The sequence below is a fragment of the Caretta caretta genome, chromosome 6 (genome assembly GCF_965140235.1).
Source record: "Caretta caretta isolate rCarCar2 chromosome 6, rCarCar1.hap1, whole genome shotgun sequence".
NCBI classification, from domain to species: domain Eukaryota; kingdom Metazoa; phylum Chordata; order Testudines; family Cheloniidae; genus Caretta; species Caretta caretta.
Window position 1 is genome coordinate 107,771,750 of NC_134211.1, and position 18,944 is coordinate 107,790,693.

General features: G+C 41.8%; 1 protein-coding gene across 1 annotated transcript in view; it reads left to right on the forward strand.

Moving 5' to 3' along the window:
• The first annotated feature begins 1,140 nt into the window (after positions 1 to 1,140).
• Positions 1,141 to 18,944, forward strand: part of EML1 (EMAP like 1) — a 199,599-nt gene continuing 181,795 nt past the window's right edge. Inside the window, exon 1 of the mRNA XM_048855472.2 lies at positions 1,141 to 1,313. Coding sequence (XP_048711429.1) covers positions 1,283 to 1,313 — 31 coding nt within the window. The 5' untranslated portion in view covers positions 1,141 to 1,282. The remainder of the gene's footprint in view (positions 1,314 to 18,944) is intronic.

Below are 18,944 nucleotides of genomic sequence, written 5' to 3' on the forward strand. Positions count from 1 at the left end.
ACACTCCCTGGTAGAGCATCTCCAATTAAGCTTCATGCCAGTGACCAGGAATGAGAAAGGGCCATCAGGGCCAGAGCCTGTGCAGAGGCACAGGACCTCTCCACTTCCCCTTAGTCTCTCAAAGTTCCGGGGCAAGTCCCTTTTCCACCCACTCCAATGAAATAACAATGACCGAATGCAGAGCAGGAATTTCCTCACCTAGCTTCCCCTCTGTAGGGTGTTTTCAGGAGAGGACAATCCAGGACAATAACTGGAGAGAGGCCTGTCCTGGGCACTTTCTGAGGTGCATGGCAAAGGGCAGTCTGGTGTGTCACTGTGCACCATACTCAAGAAAAGCAAGGGCTCCTGAATCATTGACGTCACACATTTGACATGCACCTGGGAAGAGTATATATATACGTACATATATGTACATATGTATATCTATACGCTCAGCATGCACCTGGGGAGAGTATATGTGGCTTTCTGCCTCGCCTTCCAGGCAACTCCCCTACACCAGGAGCTCCCCAGAAGTGCAAAGGGGATGGAGCAGGAATAGCATCTGCTCCTCTGTAGTGTTTAGAATGTTGTGAAAAGAGGCAGGACTCCTGTGGAGTCTAAGAACAGGACTGTTCAGCTCTGAGGAGCTTTCCCTCTTTGTTCAGGCCCATAGCTAGTCCATAGATCTAGATATATACCAAGGCAAAAGCTACACAGTGTATCTCAGGAATGACACTAACTCAGCAGAGAACTAGGAATGCCCTAGGACAGTGGTTTTCAACCTGTGGTCCTTTGACCCTGGGGGTCAACAGACTATGTCTAAGATTTCCAAAGGGGTCCACGCCTCCATTTGACATTTTTTAGGGGTCCGCACATGGAGAAAGGTTGAAAACTACTGTCCTAGCACTGCAGCTCCCGCCACAAACTTCACCTCACAGCAATTAGCCAGTTTGTTCGATACAGATTTTCAGCTTAGCGCTTAAAAGCAGTTTCATAAATATTCTATGGCCTTTCAAGCTGTGTAATTTGCCTCTGTGACATTAAAGAGGAAACTCTGTGGAGGGGAGGGATGACAACAAATTTATCCACCAATAGCATGCTCTTTTGGCACAAAAGCACATTCTTATCTTTACATCCCATAATGAGAAGGCAAAGACGGGATTGTTGCTACAACTCCCTGGGTGGGTAGATGTACATTATAGGAGAAGGGTTAGATATTTTTTCCTCTGCTTACCCTAACAGAAGAAACTGAGTTTGTATTTTCCTGTGGTTTTTCTACGTACGGTTGAAGAGAACTGTTCACATGATGTCAGACTGCGAGGGACTGGTTGTGGGTAAGTGCCAGATTTATATTTACCACAGTGTCCTGCCGACTACGTATATATTTACCACAGTGTCCTTCACGTTCTCAGATTGCAAAGTCACACACAAACCCGCTCGGTTTTGAAGGGAGTCTGAGCCATTGCAGGGGAAGAAATCTCATGCATCAGCAGAGTTCTGCAAGCTCTTAGTTACAAAATGTACTCGGGTAGCTGCTATTGGGTGGCTAGCCTACGAAGTTACGTTTTCTTAATAAAGGCATGAAAAATAAATGAGACTGCCTTTAGCTAATCAGGGAAGCAGTCTGATTCTGTCAAAATGACAGGATCACAATTTGTGCTCTGGAGCCTCTAAGCAAGAATTTCTGGGAACAGTTCCTGAAACAACTGCCCTGTATATGCACTATGTTAACACATCGATTAACCTTTTCAAATGGCAAGGGGCTGCAGAAAAGACAGCTGAATGTAATAAAGATGGGTCCTTTACTGAGAGAAAATACATACTCTCTGCACTTTATTTTCAAAATCAGTGCCTTGTGTATGCTGCCTATAGCTGAAAAGGTGTCGTTCCTTAACACACATAGCTAGGTCAAACTTTGCTGCACAGGAGTCTGCGGCATGTGGTAGGAAGACATTTCTTAGCCTTTTTGTTTTCTGCCTTTGTATACATAATGTAAACATTTGCTAGATTTTCTGCATGAAAGGAAATTCTTGTGGGGACATTGGAGCGATTCTGTGCCAAGGCTTTTGTTAAATAAAAGTGTTCCATTTAAAAACACTACTTGTATTTTGTCATTGCAAGTATTTGTCTTCTCATATTTATAGTGGAATAATTTAGTTTGACTGGCTTGTGATGGCAGAGAGTCAGAGACCAGGTTCTTGCTTTAAAAGTGGAGGTGAAGAGGGGGGAAAGTGGATGAACCATTTTCCCCCTCTCTCATTGTTTCCACTTCAGGGAAGGGGCAATATTAAAAAAAAAGGGTAAAAATATGAATATTTTAGTTCAGCATAAGCTGTACCATGGGCAATTTCCTATGCCAGCAGAAGGTCGCTATCATTGTATGAAGGCAGAGCAGAAGTCTATGAAGATGAAAATGTCTTGCTTACCTTATCAATGGGCTGATACCATACCAGAATAGCTTCCTTTCTTCAGCAAAGTTGGCCTTGACTTTAACAGCTTGAGCTATATGTGCTTATTAAGGACTCAGAGTTGAACAGGGATATTTCAGGACAACACTGACAATATTTAGCTGGCATCTGATATTAATGATGAAACTGATATTCGGCATGCAAGGCATGATGGGTGTGAAAGTTGCTTATATCTGAATTATCTTTGCAATTGCAAGGGCCCAGGATGTTTCCTTTGCAGAAAGTTGTTGATAGTGTGTAGCTTTATGGGTTTGGGGTTGTTTTTTTGAGGGGAGGGAGGATGGGAGTTGTTGGATGAAGAAGGGAATAAATATCAGAGATGGGTCGAGCTGTAAAGTTTGGATCTTGATGCAGCTCTGAAACTTTCCTGCACTTGCAGGCTGTTCAGAGCAGGAGGTTTGGTTTCCTCACCATCGTTCTCATATTCTCCCCTCCTTCTCCAGTCATCTTGGCAACGTCTCCAGTCCACTCACTACCTCCTGTACCAGACATCATGGCTGACCCATGCTCTTTTCACTCTCCCTGATACGGGGCAGAGATAGCTGGGTGGTAGCCAAACCTGTGGACACCACATGTGATTTCCTGGATTTTGTGCTGTGCATGTGTAGAGTCATAAGTATCACTATTGCACTGTATGTGGTTATTAAACTATTTTTAATATTCTAGTTGCTGACAGTTTGTCTCATGTTAATGGATTTGGGGAAGACCAAATAATTCCCTTGATGGTAACATTTTTTTCCAGCACTATTTGGAAGATTAAAACTTTATCAATAAAATCTCTGTAAATAAGGGTATAAAACATGAATAGAAAAGTCTCTGTTACAATATGATTACAACATGATGGTCCAAATACCACCCTACTGATTCCGATGAGAATTGTATGGTGTAATTGAGGCCAACATTTGACCTCGTATTTTTAAGACTCATGTTGAATGGGCCTAGACAATAGACTTGCAAAAAAGTTACAGTAATATATTTAAGATTAACATTGTAAAGTGGCTAGACAATACAGATTTATTTATAGCACAGTGTGTGTGTGTGTGTATGTATTTACTCTGTACTATAAATAGGTCTGTATTGTCTAGCCACATTACAACGTTAATCTTATATAAAATAATTGTAACAACCTTTTGGAACGTATACGCCTAATAAACAATCTTACAAATTAAAGTTTATAGTTACAGTAAATGAATGCCAAAATTTCTACACGACTTTCAGCCTACACAAGAATGTAGTAGGAACAGTTGCATAATTGTTCAGGTCAGATAAGCGTTACAGAGAAAATTGTTGAATATGTCCTTTTGATTTTAAGTAGCAGGATATGAACTGGCCAATGTAACTTTTTAACAATAAACTTCATTTAATAGTAGAACTCATATTTCTGAATTAGAAAGAACTAGGCAGCTTTTCAGGGTCTAAACATTGAGTTTTTACTTCTGTAACACAGAGGCTTGTGACTTATGTTAGGTTCCCGTATGACTACAGTGTTTCATTGGTTCAGAATAGAATGTTAAATGGGCAGAAGACAACAGCCTATAGAAAGAAGTTTCATTTTGTCTTTTCAATATAGCATATGAGACACAGAAACTGTCAGAGTTGCAGAAATGTTTAAAATAATTCACTGTCAGACTGGACTGAATTCCACCCAAAATGTGCTTGTGCATTTTAAAGTGCTGAGATCAAAATGAATCAATTAGTGAACAGAATTTTTAAATTTATTCCATTAATTTTCCGAGACTATTGTGACATGAGTATATAAAGACAAAAGAAGGATCAGCCACTTCAGGACAAGTGCACTGCCTTCAGTTTCTTTCATATTAGCAATTATTGATATACCGATGCTATCCATTAGTGCGAGGTACATAGATTTACTGTCATTGCTACATGCAGATAAAAGCAAAATACATCAATTATTTAAGTGCTTCCTTGGGTGTGTATTATTTTTCTCTTGTAAGAAGACACAGTTCAGTCTCTGTACAACTGAACAACCTTTCATGCTCCCAGCATTTTGATTAGGAACAAGTGAGTCATAATGGTTCTGGTTCTTACCATAACCTCTCAGACGTCAGATAAACCTCTGAAGTCAAGGAAAGGTCCTTAAAATGTCTGTTCACTTATTTTCCCCTCAGAAACTGTTCATGAGAGAGTAACAGTACAGACTAGTTGTGAATAGCATCATTCTTTTGCTATAGTCCTGGAGAATTCAGCTGTGCTGTGATATAGATTTTTATTGCCAAGAGTGGGCACTACAGTTCAAATACAGAGAATCTCACCGATACATCTGTTATCTTTTATTTAGTAAAATGTTGCTCACATATGGAAGAAAGAGAATTGATTTCTCTAGGTCTGCCGCAGGTGTCAGGGGGCCCAGTACTCTTCCTCCCAAACTCTTATATTTGTTTGTACAGAGGAAGGGAAAAAAAACCTATGAAGTGTGTTCTTGAACACCTCATTAAATATCACCCCACATCAGATGAGAATTGTACATTTCAACATGCCCTGGAGATGTTGTGGGCACCTGGCTAAAATGTGGTGTGCTTCTCGGGAAAGGGATATCCCAGGAACCTATAGGCAGTACAGGTGTCTTACTAGACACACCATCTAGTCAGGTTATACAGGGGTACATTTGGGCCTGCACTGAGAACTTGGTTAGCAGTGCTGTTGATAATGGGTGAAAGGAAATAGAATCCAGCTCACTCTCTCATAGTCACGTTGTCTCCGCAGGACTAATGGGAATCAGAAATTATAAAAATATATATTTGTCACTAAAAGCAGGAGGGATGGCACAGCAGACGCACAGGGAGCAGATCTGTCCAGGGAAATTGCCCCATTTTTATGTAGTCCCTTTTTAAATTAGAACAAGGCTTTGAAATGGTTTTTAAGGAGGCACAGTGGAAAGTATTTAGCTTTTTGCTCTTTATGGCAGGAGCAGACATTTTGCAGAACAAGAGCCCAATCCTACAAATGCTTAGGCACTTGATGAGTAGTCTCATTAAATTCATGCATTTGCAGGATCAGACTCTAACAATTGGCCCCATGCTCATGTTATGTCAGCAAGGGCTATGTGCAATATAAAATTAGTGCCCCCAATTTCCTGGGGTAAGGAGGAGGCTATGAGCCTTATTTCTTGTGTTTGCCCCAACTGCCCAATACAGATCAGAGCTATTGATTAACTGGAATCAGCCAGCCCTCTCAGGATTGTTGGTCCTCTCGGGCGTAAATGTTAGCTTCCCAACTCCACTCAAAATAGGCTACGCTTTGTGCAACACTGCCTTATGTATTGAGGTCCCTCAGCAAGTTTGGATGCTTGAAGACATGGGCCCTGCAAACGCCCCAGACAGTAATGCTAGAGCAACCTTGTAATCAATAAAAGGAAACCACCATAAACTTTTCAGCACTGGGGAAATATGCTCTGAGGACCAAATTCTCAGCTATTGTAAATGGGTGCAACTCTGTTGAAGTCATTGGGGCTGTGCCCCTTTACACCAACAGAAAATTTGGCCCTGAATGTTAAGTCCAGAGGAGACAGATGCCTTTGCTGGTTATCTGGAGCTTGTGTAACCCACACACCACCTGTGTGTGGTGTTCTGTCCTATTTAGTGGCACCGAGACCACTTAAAAAGAGAGATTAAGGAGTTTGCTCTACAGCCTTAGCTAACAGCCAGTTGGCTTTTAGCTCATGTGGTAGAGACTCATGCACTAAGCTCTAGAGGTCCCAGGTTCAATCCTGCCCACTGACAACCAGGGTCTATTGGCATTACAAGTGGGGGCTCGTCCGGGATTTCAACTGGGAAGACTCTGAAGCATGGGACATGCTTCCTCAGCTAGGGGAAGTATGTAACCCCCACACCTTCTGGGTGTGGTGTTCTGTCCCATGTAGTGGCACCAAGACCACTTAGAGAGAGAAAGCAATTAATGAGTCTGCGCTACGGCCTTCGCTAACAGGCAGTTGGCTTTTGGCTCATGCACTAAGCTCCAGAGGTCACTGGTTCAATCCCACCCGCGGCGACCAGCGTCTGTCAGTGTTACACTTGTACAATGCTACCCTGGAAGGCCTGCAGGTTCAGCATTGCAGTTGTCTAGTACATGGAAAACCATATTTCAAATCAGTCTACAAAAACAATGGCCACAGCTTAGAAATATTCCTAAAAGGGTAAAGTTAAAAATCAGCTAATATGTATCATGAAGAAAAATGCTGAGTCCACTGATGCAAAGTTGCTCACATCAAAAAGGAACACTATCGTGTGGCAGGTGGACCAGTGGGTTCTGTTCCTGGTTCTACTATGGACTTGCTGTGTGCCTTTGGAGAAGACATTTCACCTTTCTGCACATCAGTCTCTGTAAAAGTGGATTAATGGATCCTTGCCCAGCTTTGCAAAACACTTTGAAAACTGCAAATGAAAAGCACTGTGTGAGCACTTTAGCACGTGAGAGGTGTCCACTGAGACCATTGTAGAATTATGTATGTCAGAAGAAGCACTAATGGCTGTGTCCAGCAAATTACTCTGCACCCTCAACACCTTTCATAATTCAGTGAGAGTTGTGGATGATGAATGCACCACAGAATCATTGGGCTAGGTGCAAGAATCGTTTGGCAAAATTCTATGGCCAGTGCTATCCAGGAAATCAGATGATCATTCAAAGATTTTCCAGTGGAATGTTGTTCCATCAGACAATGCCGGTTCAGTGAAACCTGCTGTACTGCTTGGATTGTAAGTTCTTTGATGGTGTCTTTTTGTCCTGTGTTTTGTACAGTGCCTAGCACAGTGGGGCCTGGTCCATGACTAAAGCTCCTAAATGCTCACACAATACAAATAATAAATAATAATAATGATCCCTTGTGGCCTTAAAAATCTATGAATCATCATAATCAGGCCCACAGCTATTGAAACATAAATGTGAATCTAGAGCCCCCAGGAGTCTGTGTTTCACAGGAATAACATCAGAGGTAGATTTGTGGTAACAAGCTAGCCCTGCTGAGACACATGAAGGAAAACATGTCAAAAACAGGCCAGAAAAGCCCTCTCTATGCATGAAGCATTTCAAGAGCACCCCATGATCCACAATACCAAAAGGAGCCAAAGGAACATAAAGAGTTAAAATATACTGTGTGAAGAATCCACCTGCTACAGAAGGACATTAGAATATAAACCTTGGTTAAAACAACTCTTGAGTGAGGCCTGATTGGAGATTTTAAAACACTGGTTTCAGAGAGATGCGGCTGCAGTAGCCTATTCATGGCTTCACCGCACTCCCACCCTCAGATCTTTTGTTGGCTAGTCCTGAAACCTGAAAGCTTCCTAATCAATGTCAAAACTGACGCAATCTTGTTAAAGGGAGAGAGCCATGGGGCTAGAATCTGCTCCCAGTTACACTTGTGTAAATCCAGACTAACGCCAGTGAAAGCAGAATCTGATCCTTCATCATCAAAGCCAAAGAAAATGAGAATGGGGAAGTGAGACCTGTACCCAGTTATGCTCTTTACCTGGGCTTTGTCTACCCTGTGGGTTTGTCCTAGTTCCAGTAATCCGTGTAGCTGCACCAGTGCAAACCTCCAGTGCGTATAGACACTAAATCACTAACAGTCACAGTTCACACTATCTCAGAGGTAAGATCACTGACTCACTTTGTAACCTTGGGCAAGTCACTTATCCAAGTTATTTGCTAAGTGCTTCAGTTTGCTCATATGCAAAGCAGTGATGATACTTAACCACCAGGTTTGTGAGGAGCTTTTATATTTAAGGATTGAAAACTAAACAAACAAAGGTTTCAGAGTAACAGCCGTGTTAGTCTGTATTCGCAAAAAGAAAAGGAGTACTTGTGGCACCTTAGAGACTAACCAATTTATTTGAGCATGAGCTTTCGTGAGCTACAGCTCACTTCATCAGATGTACCGTTTACGGCATCTGATGAAGTGAGCTGTAGCTCACGAAAGCTCATGCTCAAATAAATTGGTTAGTCTCTAAGGTGCCACAAGTACTCCTTTAAACAAACAAAGTGTGATTATTTCAACTCATTCACATAGTTGGTGTTATGAATGTAAATCCCTCCTCTATTAACAGAGGGTGAAGGGCTGTGTGAACCATTGCAATTTATTTGCTTTTAAAACGTTTGTGATTTTCCAGTGTGCCTAAGTTTGCAGATGCTGCAGTTTGAAAGGTTTGGATCAAAATGAATCTATTCCTTTCCACATCTGAATCTCCTTTTAAATTCATGGGCTTGATTTGGCAAGCTCTGGATTGCCCTTGTTTGTGGGACTACTGTTTATGTCAGAATTTTCCCTTTAAACCTGTAACAGTCATCTAATGAGTCTAAAACACTTCCAACTAACTAATGGGATTAACAATAATACATTAAGCCACTGTCTATGACAGGCACAGAGGTAACTCCATGTCGCTCTGATACATTACATTTATTGGGCTATTCACACAGAAGATGTCAAAAATATTTCAAAATCTATAGGAAGAGTGACTATTATCATCCTCAGCTCCCATAGAATAACGACCTCAGGATTTGGCTCCTAGATAGGAAAAGGTTCATCCCTTGGAGGTAATCTTACTGTAGCCTGGTATGGCAGAAGGTACCATGCAAAGAGTTTTCTAGCATTGCTGGGTCTGTGCCCCTAAAGTTCATTTTGCGGATACATCAGTCTTATATCAGAGGGGTAGCTGTGTTAGTCTGTATCCACAAAAACAATGAGGAGTGCGGTAGCACCTTAAAGACTAACAGATTTATTTGGGCCGAAGTGGTTTTTTACCCTGAAAGCTTATGCCCAAATAAATCTGTTAGTCTTTAAGGTGCCACCAGACTCCTCATTGTTTTTATCAGTCTGATAGCATCTGCAAACAGAAAGAATCTTGAGTTGCAGGGACTTGAAGGTGTCTTTGAAACCAGCTATTCATGACTGTGGGTCCCAGTGAAGTCAGTGTCAAGCTCCCATTGACTTAAGGAGGAACAGAGTCAGGCCCAAGGAGTGAGTTGCTGAAAAGAATGTCCACTGAACTTTAGATTTCCTTGTGATGCCCTTATCAGCTGACCAACATCAGTAGGTTTCCACCATGAATGATGGCCAGCAGTGATCACTAGATGAAAATTAGCAAAATTGCCAAGCACTGTAGCTTCCACATTAGCTTCCGTCTTCTAAGGGATAGCTCACTGAATAGCAGAGAAGTAAAATAGTTATGCCTTTGCTGTTGCAACAATTGCCAGGAGCGAGGTTGTAGGAGACACCACCACAGGGCAAAGTGGATGAAAAAAATGAAGAATCACTAGCAACCTTCGCAGGCCAGAAGCGTCAGGACCCAGCAGCAATCCATGCAGCTCCTCACCACATGCTCTGATGAGAGAGAACAGCCCTGCAGATCCTCAGCTCCACACAAGTTATTTTAAAAAAATCTGCTTCAGAACCCAACACGAGCCGATTAAAAAGCAGGTTTGCTTGCAGAGCATTTGAGCTGCTGCCTGTAGAGTTTACTGAGTGGAGTAGGTTATCCAAGCAGGAGTCTCTCCTTCCTGTCCAGCAGAGATACAGAGAGAGTCACTCAAATTATAGGTTTTACCCAAAAGTTAAGCCCTTGTTAATCACGGATATGATTGAGGAAAAAATGACACCCTAGCTAATCCCCTGTTAAGCCCAGGACGTCTTATGTTATGAATTTATTTGAAAACTATTTTTAGTGACCATATGCTGTTGTTTAGAACACGTTTCTCAGAATGATTTCACACTTGGGTTTTTTTATGCTTTTTCATCTTTCCTAAATCATTGTAGTGAGGCCTCCATGACAGATATCTAGCTGTAAATAGATAGATGGACTCAGATCCCTAGATAGGTCAGCTCAGTCATTCCTCTCCAGGAGGATTCACTGAGTTCCATGCAGTTCTGTGTGTGGTCTTTCTGATGGTAGTTTAACAACCAAGATTCTTTCGTGTGTGGGAACTTTAAAGTGCTTGTGGCCATAGGCGCTGACTCCAGGGCTGGAGCACCCACAGAGAAAAATTGGTGAGTGCTCTGCACCCACCGGCAGCTCCCCACCCTGCCCCCGACTCCAGCTCACCTCTGCTCTGCCTCCACCTCCTCTGTGAGGGCACCGCGTGCCTGCTTTCCCCCCCCATCTCCCAGTGCTTGTGCCGCGAAACAGCTGTTTCACGAGGTGGGGAGGAGGGGGAATGTGGCGGGAATGTGGCTGGGGGATGTGGCGGGGCCTGGGCAGGGATTTGGGGAGGGGTCCAATAGGGGCAGTGAGGGGGCGGAGTTGGGGCAGGGCTAGGAGGGTGCGAGCACCCATTGGCACTGGGGAAAGTTGGCGCCTGGGTTTGTGGCACTTAGCCTCGATGGTCAGAGCGTATTTTATTCACATTAAGAGTGCAGGGCACCTAATTCAAACTTGGTTAATTCATATGGGCAAAAGTTTCTAGTGTAGACCTGGCCTTTGATCCAAAGACCATCACAGAACTCACAAAACCAGTGGGTGTGCCTGAAAGCACCCTCCTTCAGGCTGAACAGAAGGAGCAATCAACCCCCCTCCACTTGTATAGTAAAACAGCTAGGGGTTGTAGGGTCCACCCAAGGCAAATGGCTGCATATCAGAATAGAACTAAGCTTATGGACTCAGGGATTCCCTGTGGCACAAATGGATGGAATAGAATGTTGGTTGTAGGCTATGTGCGTTGGAAGCAGAAGGCCTGAAGAAACAGCTGTGAATGTGATCCTGAGGGGAAGCAGAGGGACAGAGTTTCTTGGGTCCAGAGCTCACTGGAGTGACAGAGTTGGAAATTTCTGAGCAGTTCTTTGTTTCTGCGGGTGTTCAGGGAAATAGGACTTTGTGTACATTTTTTGTAAAATAGGCAACACTTTTACAATTGTAGACTGATTCTAGGAGCATACAGTTTTCTGTCCCAGCACTCATGGCTTCACCACACAGAAACAGTAACAGGAGCAGGAAATTTCAAAGTCCCTATCATTTGTTCCAATGAAATACATGTCTTTTGTGTAGTTGGTGTGACACTGCCAGTCCTGCCAGACTACAGTAGAACCTCAGAGTTACAAACACCAGAGTTATGAACTGACCGGTCAACCACACACCTCATTTGCAATAGGAAATATGCAGTTAGGCAGTAGCAGAGACAAAAAAAGGAAACACAGTACTGTGTTAAATGTAAACTCTTTTTTTTAAAAAGGGAAAGTTTAAAAAAAAGCTTTGACAAGGCAAAGAAACTGTTTCTGTGTTTAATTTAAATTAAGATGTTAAAAGCAGAATTTTTCTTCTGCATAGCTGCATTAAGTCAATGTTCAGTTGTAAACTTTTGAAAGAACAACCATAAAGTTTTGTTCGGAGTTACGAACATTTCAGAGTTACAAACAACCTCCATTTCCGAGGTGTCTGTAACTCTGAGGTCCTACTGTATCACTAAACAACGAGTGAAGTACCAAGTTATTATTACTACAGCAAGCTAAGGAAGTGTTGTTATCAGTGATCTGGGTATGAAATAAAAAAGCAGTTTATTTTTTTTTAAACTGAAGTGCTTCCAGTGATGATATGAATGAGATGGTGTGTTCCTGCAAGACTGATCTGTCATCTTCAACAGACTTTGGTGTCTCCCAACCCTCAAGGAATTGTTTCCTGCATTTCCAATCAGTCCCAAAAGGGCAATTCAGGCATAACAGTTTGTGTGAGGGTATTGAACCCATGAGATGGCGGTAATTTTCTCCAGGGAACGGCTCCTGAAATGTTGATCCATCTCAGTGTTGCCAAGTCTTGTGATTTTTGGTGTGGGTTTTTTTAAGCTCAATAGCTGGTATCATGAGACTCTCAGCTTTCATTTAACCACTCCTCCAACATTTTAGTTTACATGGGAAAAGCTGTAAAATGTGAACTGAGTGCACCCTAAGGGTTCAAACCAGAAAGAGAACAAAAAGAACTCCAACTTAGAGCTGGGCAACCTTTTTCAGCTGAAACTCTTTTTTGATTAAAAAATGCAGCTTCAGGTCAATCCAAACATTTTGGGAATTCAGATTGAATTCACCAAGTTGTTTGGCCAAAAAAAAAAAAAGAAGAAATCTGGAAAAAAATCTAAACATTTTGTTTCAATATTTTCAACATGAAATCTTTCAATTCTTCAATTTGAAATGGTTTTTCATTGCAAACTTCACTTCAATTTAAAAACAAAAGTATGACAAGCCCCCAGAAGCAAAATGAAACATCAGATTTTGGGTTGAATAAATGTTTAGGTGGACCTCAAATGATTTTTTCCCTACTTTTTCAGTTAATTCAAAAATGCAAAATAATTCATGTGATTTTTTTTTGAATGCTTGGGATTGGCAGTACTGCTATCAAGTTGTCTGGAGTGGCTCAGGAGAATGAATACCAACCTCAGATCAGACTGTTAAGAAGCAAGGCACAATCCCCAAACTGGTTGTGAATTCTATACTCAGATTTCACTTACCAAGTATCAAGCGTAAATGCTCAGGCATTTTAACAGCTTAACCATGGTGTCACAGACAGTCCTCTTGGGTGCTCCAATCTATCTCGTTACCCAGATAAACTTGCCTTGTGACAGACAGTCCCTTACACCAAAAATCACATCATCATTCAGATTACACTGAGTCCCAAAGGACCAGTCACTTACCCCAGGTCAATTGCACCTTTGATCCTACACCAAAGACAACTCTCATAGCCAATCCAATAATAAACTAACTGAAGATTTATTAACTAAGAAAAAGAAATGAGAGTTGTTTACAAGACTAAAGCAGGTAAACATACACACACAAATGAGTTACAGTCTTAGATTCCAAAAAGTAATGGAGGCTGCTGTAGTATGCAAGCTCTATATGTCCTCTAGGACTAACCCAGGCTAAGCAGCTGGGGATCCTTTGCTTATGCTTAGAAATTTTGCCCTTCCAAAATCCAAGCAGCATAGAGATCCAATGTCTGCCTGTCAGGGTTTTTATTCCCTTCCCCAGAGTTCAAGCTGCTAGGATGAGTCCTCATGCACGTCACCTCTTCATGGGTGTACGGCGGGGGGCGGAGGGGGGGGCCGGGAAGGGCAAATCAGCAAAGTCTAATGTCCTCTGATATTCCACAATAGCTTGTCTGGTGTCTGTGGGCCTTCTTTTGTTGGGCAGGAAATACCTCTTGTGGCAAACTAGTATTCCACATGTGGTAATGCTTCTCTCCTGACTGTCGGGGTTTACAGTTTCAGAGCAAATACTTAACATGGAAAACAGATATTATAAGTCAGATTAATGTATGCAGCAACTTACAGGCATTTCATAAAGTCTAAACGCATTGTTATAAATCTAATACCTTCTTCACCAATACTAACACATAGGTGAGACAGGCTGTTTTCCAGCTGTGCATTTGTCAGTGTTCAGTTGAGGCCTTGGGGCTTTCACATGAGCTGGAACCTGGTCTGCCAGCATCACAACTGCTATCTACCTTCCACACCCATCACTCTAATATCACATTTTTCCCTAGTAGGGTTTGGGAGTGAGGCTTGTCAAGAGGGTTCAGTGAGGTTTTTCGATATTTTAGTCAAAATGAGAAGAGGTATGTGAGAAAGAGGGTGAATAAGAGGTTAGGCTGGGAAAAACACACAAAGCCCAGGACTGGAGGGCAGGTGGAGATTTTTTTATCTGATGAAAACTGCCTTTTTAAACACCCAACCACACTTTTGCAACAAAAAAAAAAGATTAAAATAAATAAAATCCATTTTGAATCATTTTGTCAAAAAATTGGAAATTTCCAAGGAAATTTCTAACAAAATGAAATTTTCTGTTCAAAAATTTTCACAGGAGAAACAATTCCCAATTTTTTCAACCAAGCTCTCAAAAATATTTGTGGGATGGGAAAACCATTTCCTGCCCAGCTCTAGTTATGAGGCAGCACAGGTTGAACAGCTAAGAGTTTATTTATTCCAGCAACCACTACAAATACTGCCTTCCAAACATCAAAAAGGACAAGAGTACTTGTGGCACCTTAGAGACTAACAAATTTATTTGAGTATAAGCTTTTGTGGGCTAAAACCCACTTCATCAGATGCATGCAGTGGAAAAAACAGTAGGAAGATATATATATATATATATATACACAGAACATGAAACAATGGGTTTTATCATACACACTATAATGAGCGTGATCAGTTAAGTTGAGCTATTACCAGCAGGAGAGAGAAAAAACCTTTTGTAGTGATAATCAAGATGGGCCATTTCCAGCAGTTGACAAGAACATGTGAGGAAGAGTAGCGGGGGGAAATAAACATGGGAAAATAGTTTTACTTTGTGTAATGACACATCCACTCCCAGTCCTTATTCAAACCTAATTTAATGGTGTCCATTTTGAAGATTAATTCCAATTCAGCAGTCTCTCATTGGAATCTGTTTCTGAAGTTTTTTTGTTGTAATATTGCGACTTTTAGGCCTGTAATCAAGTGACCAGGGAGCTTGAAGTGTTCTCCAACTGGTTTTCGAATGTTGTAATTCTTGATGTCTGATTTGTGTCCATTTATTCTTTTACGTAGAGACTGTCTGGTTTGGTCAATGTACATGGCAGAGGGGCATTGCTGGCACATGATGGAATGTATCATATTGGTAAATGTGCAGGTGAACGAGCCTCGGATAGCATGGCTGATGTGATTAGGCCCTATGATGGTGTCCCCTGAACAGATATGTGGACACAGTTGTCAATGGGCTTTGTTGCAAGGATAGGTTCCTGGGTTAGTGTTTTTGTTGTGTGATGTGTGGTTGCTGGTGAGTATTTGCTTCAGTTTGGGGGGCTGTCTGTAAGCAAGGACTGGCCTGTCTCCCAAGATCTGTGAGACTGATGGGTCATCCTTCAGGATAGGTTGTAGATCCTTGATGATGCGCTGGAGAGGTTTTAGTTGGGGGCTGAAGGTGATGGCTAGTGGTGTTCCGTTATTTTCTTTGTTGGGCCTGTCCTGTAGTAGGTAACTTCTGGGTACTCTTCTGGCTCTGTCAATCTGTTTCTTCACTTCAGCAGGTGGGTATTGTAGTTCTAAGAATGCTTGATAGAGATCTTGTAGGTGTTTGTCTCTGTCTGAGGGGTTGGAGCAAATGCGGTTGTATCGTAGAGCTTGGCTGTAGACAATGGATCGTGTGGTGTGGTCTGGATGAAAGCTGGAGGCATGTAGGTAAGTATAGCGGTCAGTAGGTTTCCAGTATAGGGTGGTGTTTATGTGACCATTGTTTATTAGCACTGTAGTGTCCAGGAAGTGGATCTCTTGTGTGGACTGGTCCAGGCTGAGGTTGATGGTGGGATGGAAATTGCTGAAATCATGCTGGAATTCCACAAGGGCTTCTTTTCCATGGGTCCAGATGATGAAGATGTCATCAATGTAGCTCAAGTAGAGTAGAGACATTAGGGGATGCGAGCTGAGGAAGCGTTGTTCTAAGTCAGCCATAAAAATGTTGGCATACTGTGGGGCTATGCAGGTAACCATAGCAGTGCCGCTGATTTGAAGGTATATGTTGTCCCCAAATGTGAAATAATTTCATAGATTCATAGATTCATAGATATTTAGGTCAGAAGGGACCATTATGATCATCTAGTCTGACCTCCTGCACAATGCAGGCCACAGAATTTCACCTACCACTCCTGCAAAAAACCTCTCACCTATGTCTGAGCTATTGAAGTCCTCAAATCATGGTTTAAAGACTTCAAGGAGCAGAGAATCCTCCAGCAAGTGACCAGTGCCCCATGCTACAGAGGAAGGCGAAAAACCTCCAGGGCCTCTTCCAATCTGCCCTGGAGGAAAATTCCCTCCCAACCCCAAATATGGCGATCAGCTAAACCCTGAGCATATGGACACGATTCACTAGTCAGACACTACAGAAAATTCTTTCCTGGGTAACTCAGATCCCACCCCATCTAATATCCCATCACAGGCCATTGGGCCTATTTACCATGAATATTTAATTACCAAAACCATGTTATCCCATCATACCATCTCCTCCATAAACTGATAGAGTTTAATCTTAAAGCCAGATAGATCTTTTGTCCCCACTGCTTCCCTTGGAAGGCTATTCCAAAACTTCACTCCTCTGATGGTTAGAAACCTTCGTCTAATTTCAAGTCTAAACTTCCTGGTGGCCAGTTTATATCCATTTGTTCTTGTGTCCACATTGGTACTGAGCTTAAATAATTCCTCTCCCTCTCCGGTATTTATCCCTCTGATATATTTATAGAGAGAAATCATATCTCCCCTCAACCTTCTTTTAGTTAGGCTCAACAAGCCAAGCTCCTTGAGTCTCCTTTCATAAGACAAGTTTTCCATTCCTCGGATCATCGTAGTAGCCCTTCTCTGTACCTGTTCCAGTTTGAATTCATCCTTCTTAAACATGGGAGATCAGAACTGCACACAGTATTCCAGGTGAGGTCTCACCAGTGCCTTGTATAACGGTACTAAAACCTCCTTATCCCTACTGGAAATACCTCTCCTGATGCATCCCAAGACCACATTAGCTTTTTTTACAGCCATATCACATTGGCGGCTCATAGTCATCCTATGATCAACCAATACTCCAAGGTCCTTCTCCTCCTCCGTTACTTCTAATTGATGCGTCCCCAGTTTATAACTAAAATTCTTGTTATTAATCCCTAACTGCATCACCTTACACTTCTCACTATTAAATTTCATCCTATTACTATTACTCCAGTTTACAAGGTCATCCAGATCCTCCTGTAGGATATCCCTGTCCTTCTCTAAATTGGCAATACCTCCCAGCTTTGTATCATCGCAAACTTTATTAGCACACTCCCACTTTTTGTGCCGAGGTCAGTAATAAAAAGATTAAATAAGATTGGTCCCAAAACCAATCCTTGAGGAACTCCACTGGTAACCTCCCTCCAGCCTGACAGTTCACCTTTCAGTAGGACCCGCTGTAGTCTCCCCTTTAACCAATTCCTTATCCACCTTTCAATTTTCATATTGATCCCCATCTTTTCCAATTTAACTAATAATTCTCCATGTGGCACGGTATCAAACGCCTTGCTGAAATCTAGGTAAATTAGATCCACTGCGTTTCCTTTGTCTAAAAAATCTGTTACTTTCTCAAAGAAGGAGAGTTATGGGTGAGGACAAAGTCACAAAGTTCAGCCACCAGGTTTGCTGTGACATTATTGGAGATATTGTTCCTGATGGCTTGTAGTCCATCTTTGAGTGGAATGTTGGTGTAGAGGGCTTCTACATCCATAGTGGCTAAGATGGTGTTTTATTACCCTCTGATCCTACTGACTTCCTGAGGAAACTACAATCCATCATTGGTCTTCCTGAAAACACCATCTTAGCCACTATGGATGTAGAAGCCCCCTAATAATCTCTGTAATGATGTGTTTACTTGCAGAATATTATTGAACCACTAGATGTCTCTGTGGTTTCCAGACGGGGTGTGGTCCATGGTCAACAAGAGAGATAAAATAGGAACTCAAGTTGTGAGCAAGACTGTTTGTGTCTATAATTTGTACTTGCTTTATTTTATAAATGTCTCCTGTTTAAAAAGGAATGTGATTCCATATATCATGCAATCACTATGCCCTCCAGGTCCTGCTAACAACTGGCAGGATGGACCATTACTTTCTATCTTTGCTTTGCAAATCTGATTAATTGCAGCAGTATTAATTTTATGTCCAAACTCAGTTGGGCTATGAGGACTAGCTAGCTGATCACCTCTTTTTAATACAATCTTTTAGGACGGACCATGTTTTGGCTGTACAAGGGGAAGATGAAATACTTTTGGACTACTCAACAGATCACAAATTTTGACTTTTGCATATTACTAGTTGGCCACACATGTCAGAATTTGCTGTAGGTGAATGTTTGAGCATTCAGGCTTAAAATTTGCTTGTCACAAGTATTTGTGATAATAAAGTTTGTGTGTCTGTTCATGGAAAGCAAACACAAAAAGTAGTTTTCAACTTTGAGTGAAGATCTGGAGAAATTTTTTGTCTTCCAGTGTTTGCTCAGCTCTAATAAGGAATAATGTTTCCTTAATTGTATATAATAAATGTATAATTCTATCAAGGGGTCTGGTGACAACCCAAAACCAAAAAAGTGAAATGTGAGCAGCTTGTTCGTGTTACTAGAAGCCCAAACAGAATTACAGCCTTTAATTATGTGCATTTGAGGTATATTATTTAATGTAATTGGGATGGACCATCTCATTACACCAAAGTTCAACCCCACTCAAACATGGGTTCAAAAGTACAGCTGGAATTGTATTGGGTTTATCTTCCTCTTAGGAGAGAGGATCTGGAAAAAGGAGCAGAAAAAAAATGAAAGAAAAAAATAAATGTAGTACGTGGAGGTCACACATTTATGCCAGGTTAGCATGGGAGAAGGAGGAAGAAGGGTGGGGAAGAGGGCAATGGGGCAAGACTTCCATCCCAAATACATAGCATAGGGTTCCTGTCCACAACAAAAACATGTTCCTGTGCGTTTTTTTTAAAGAAAAACTGAATCACACTTGGAAAAAATCCATTGCTT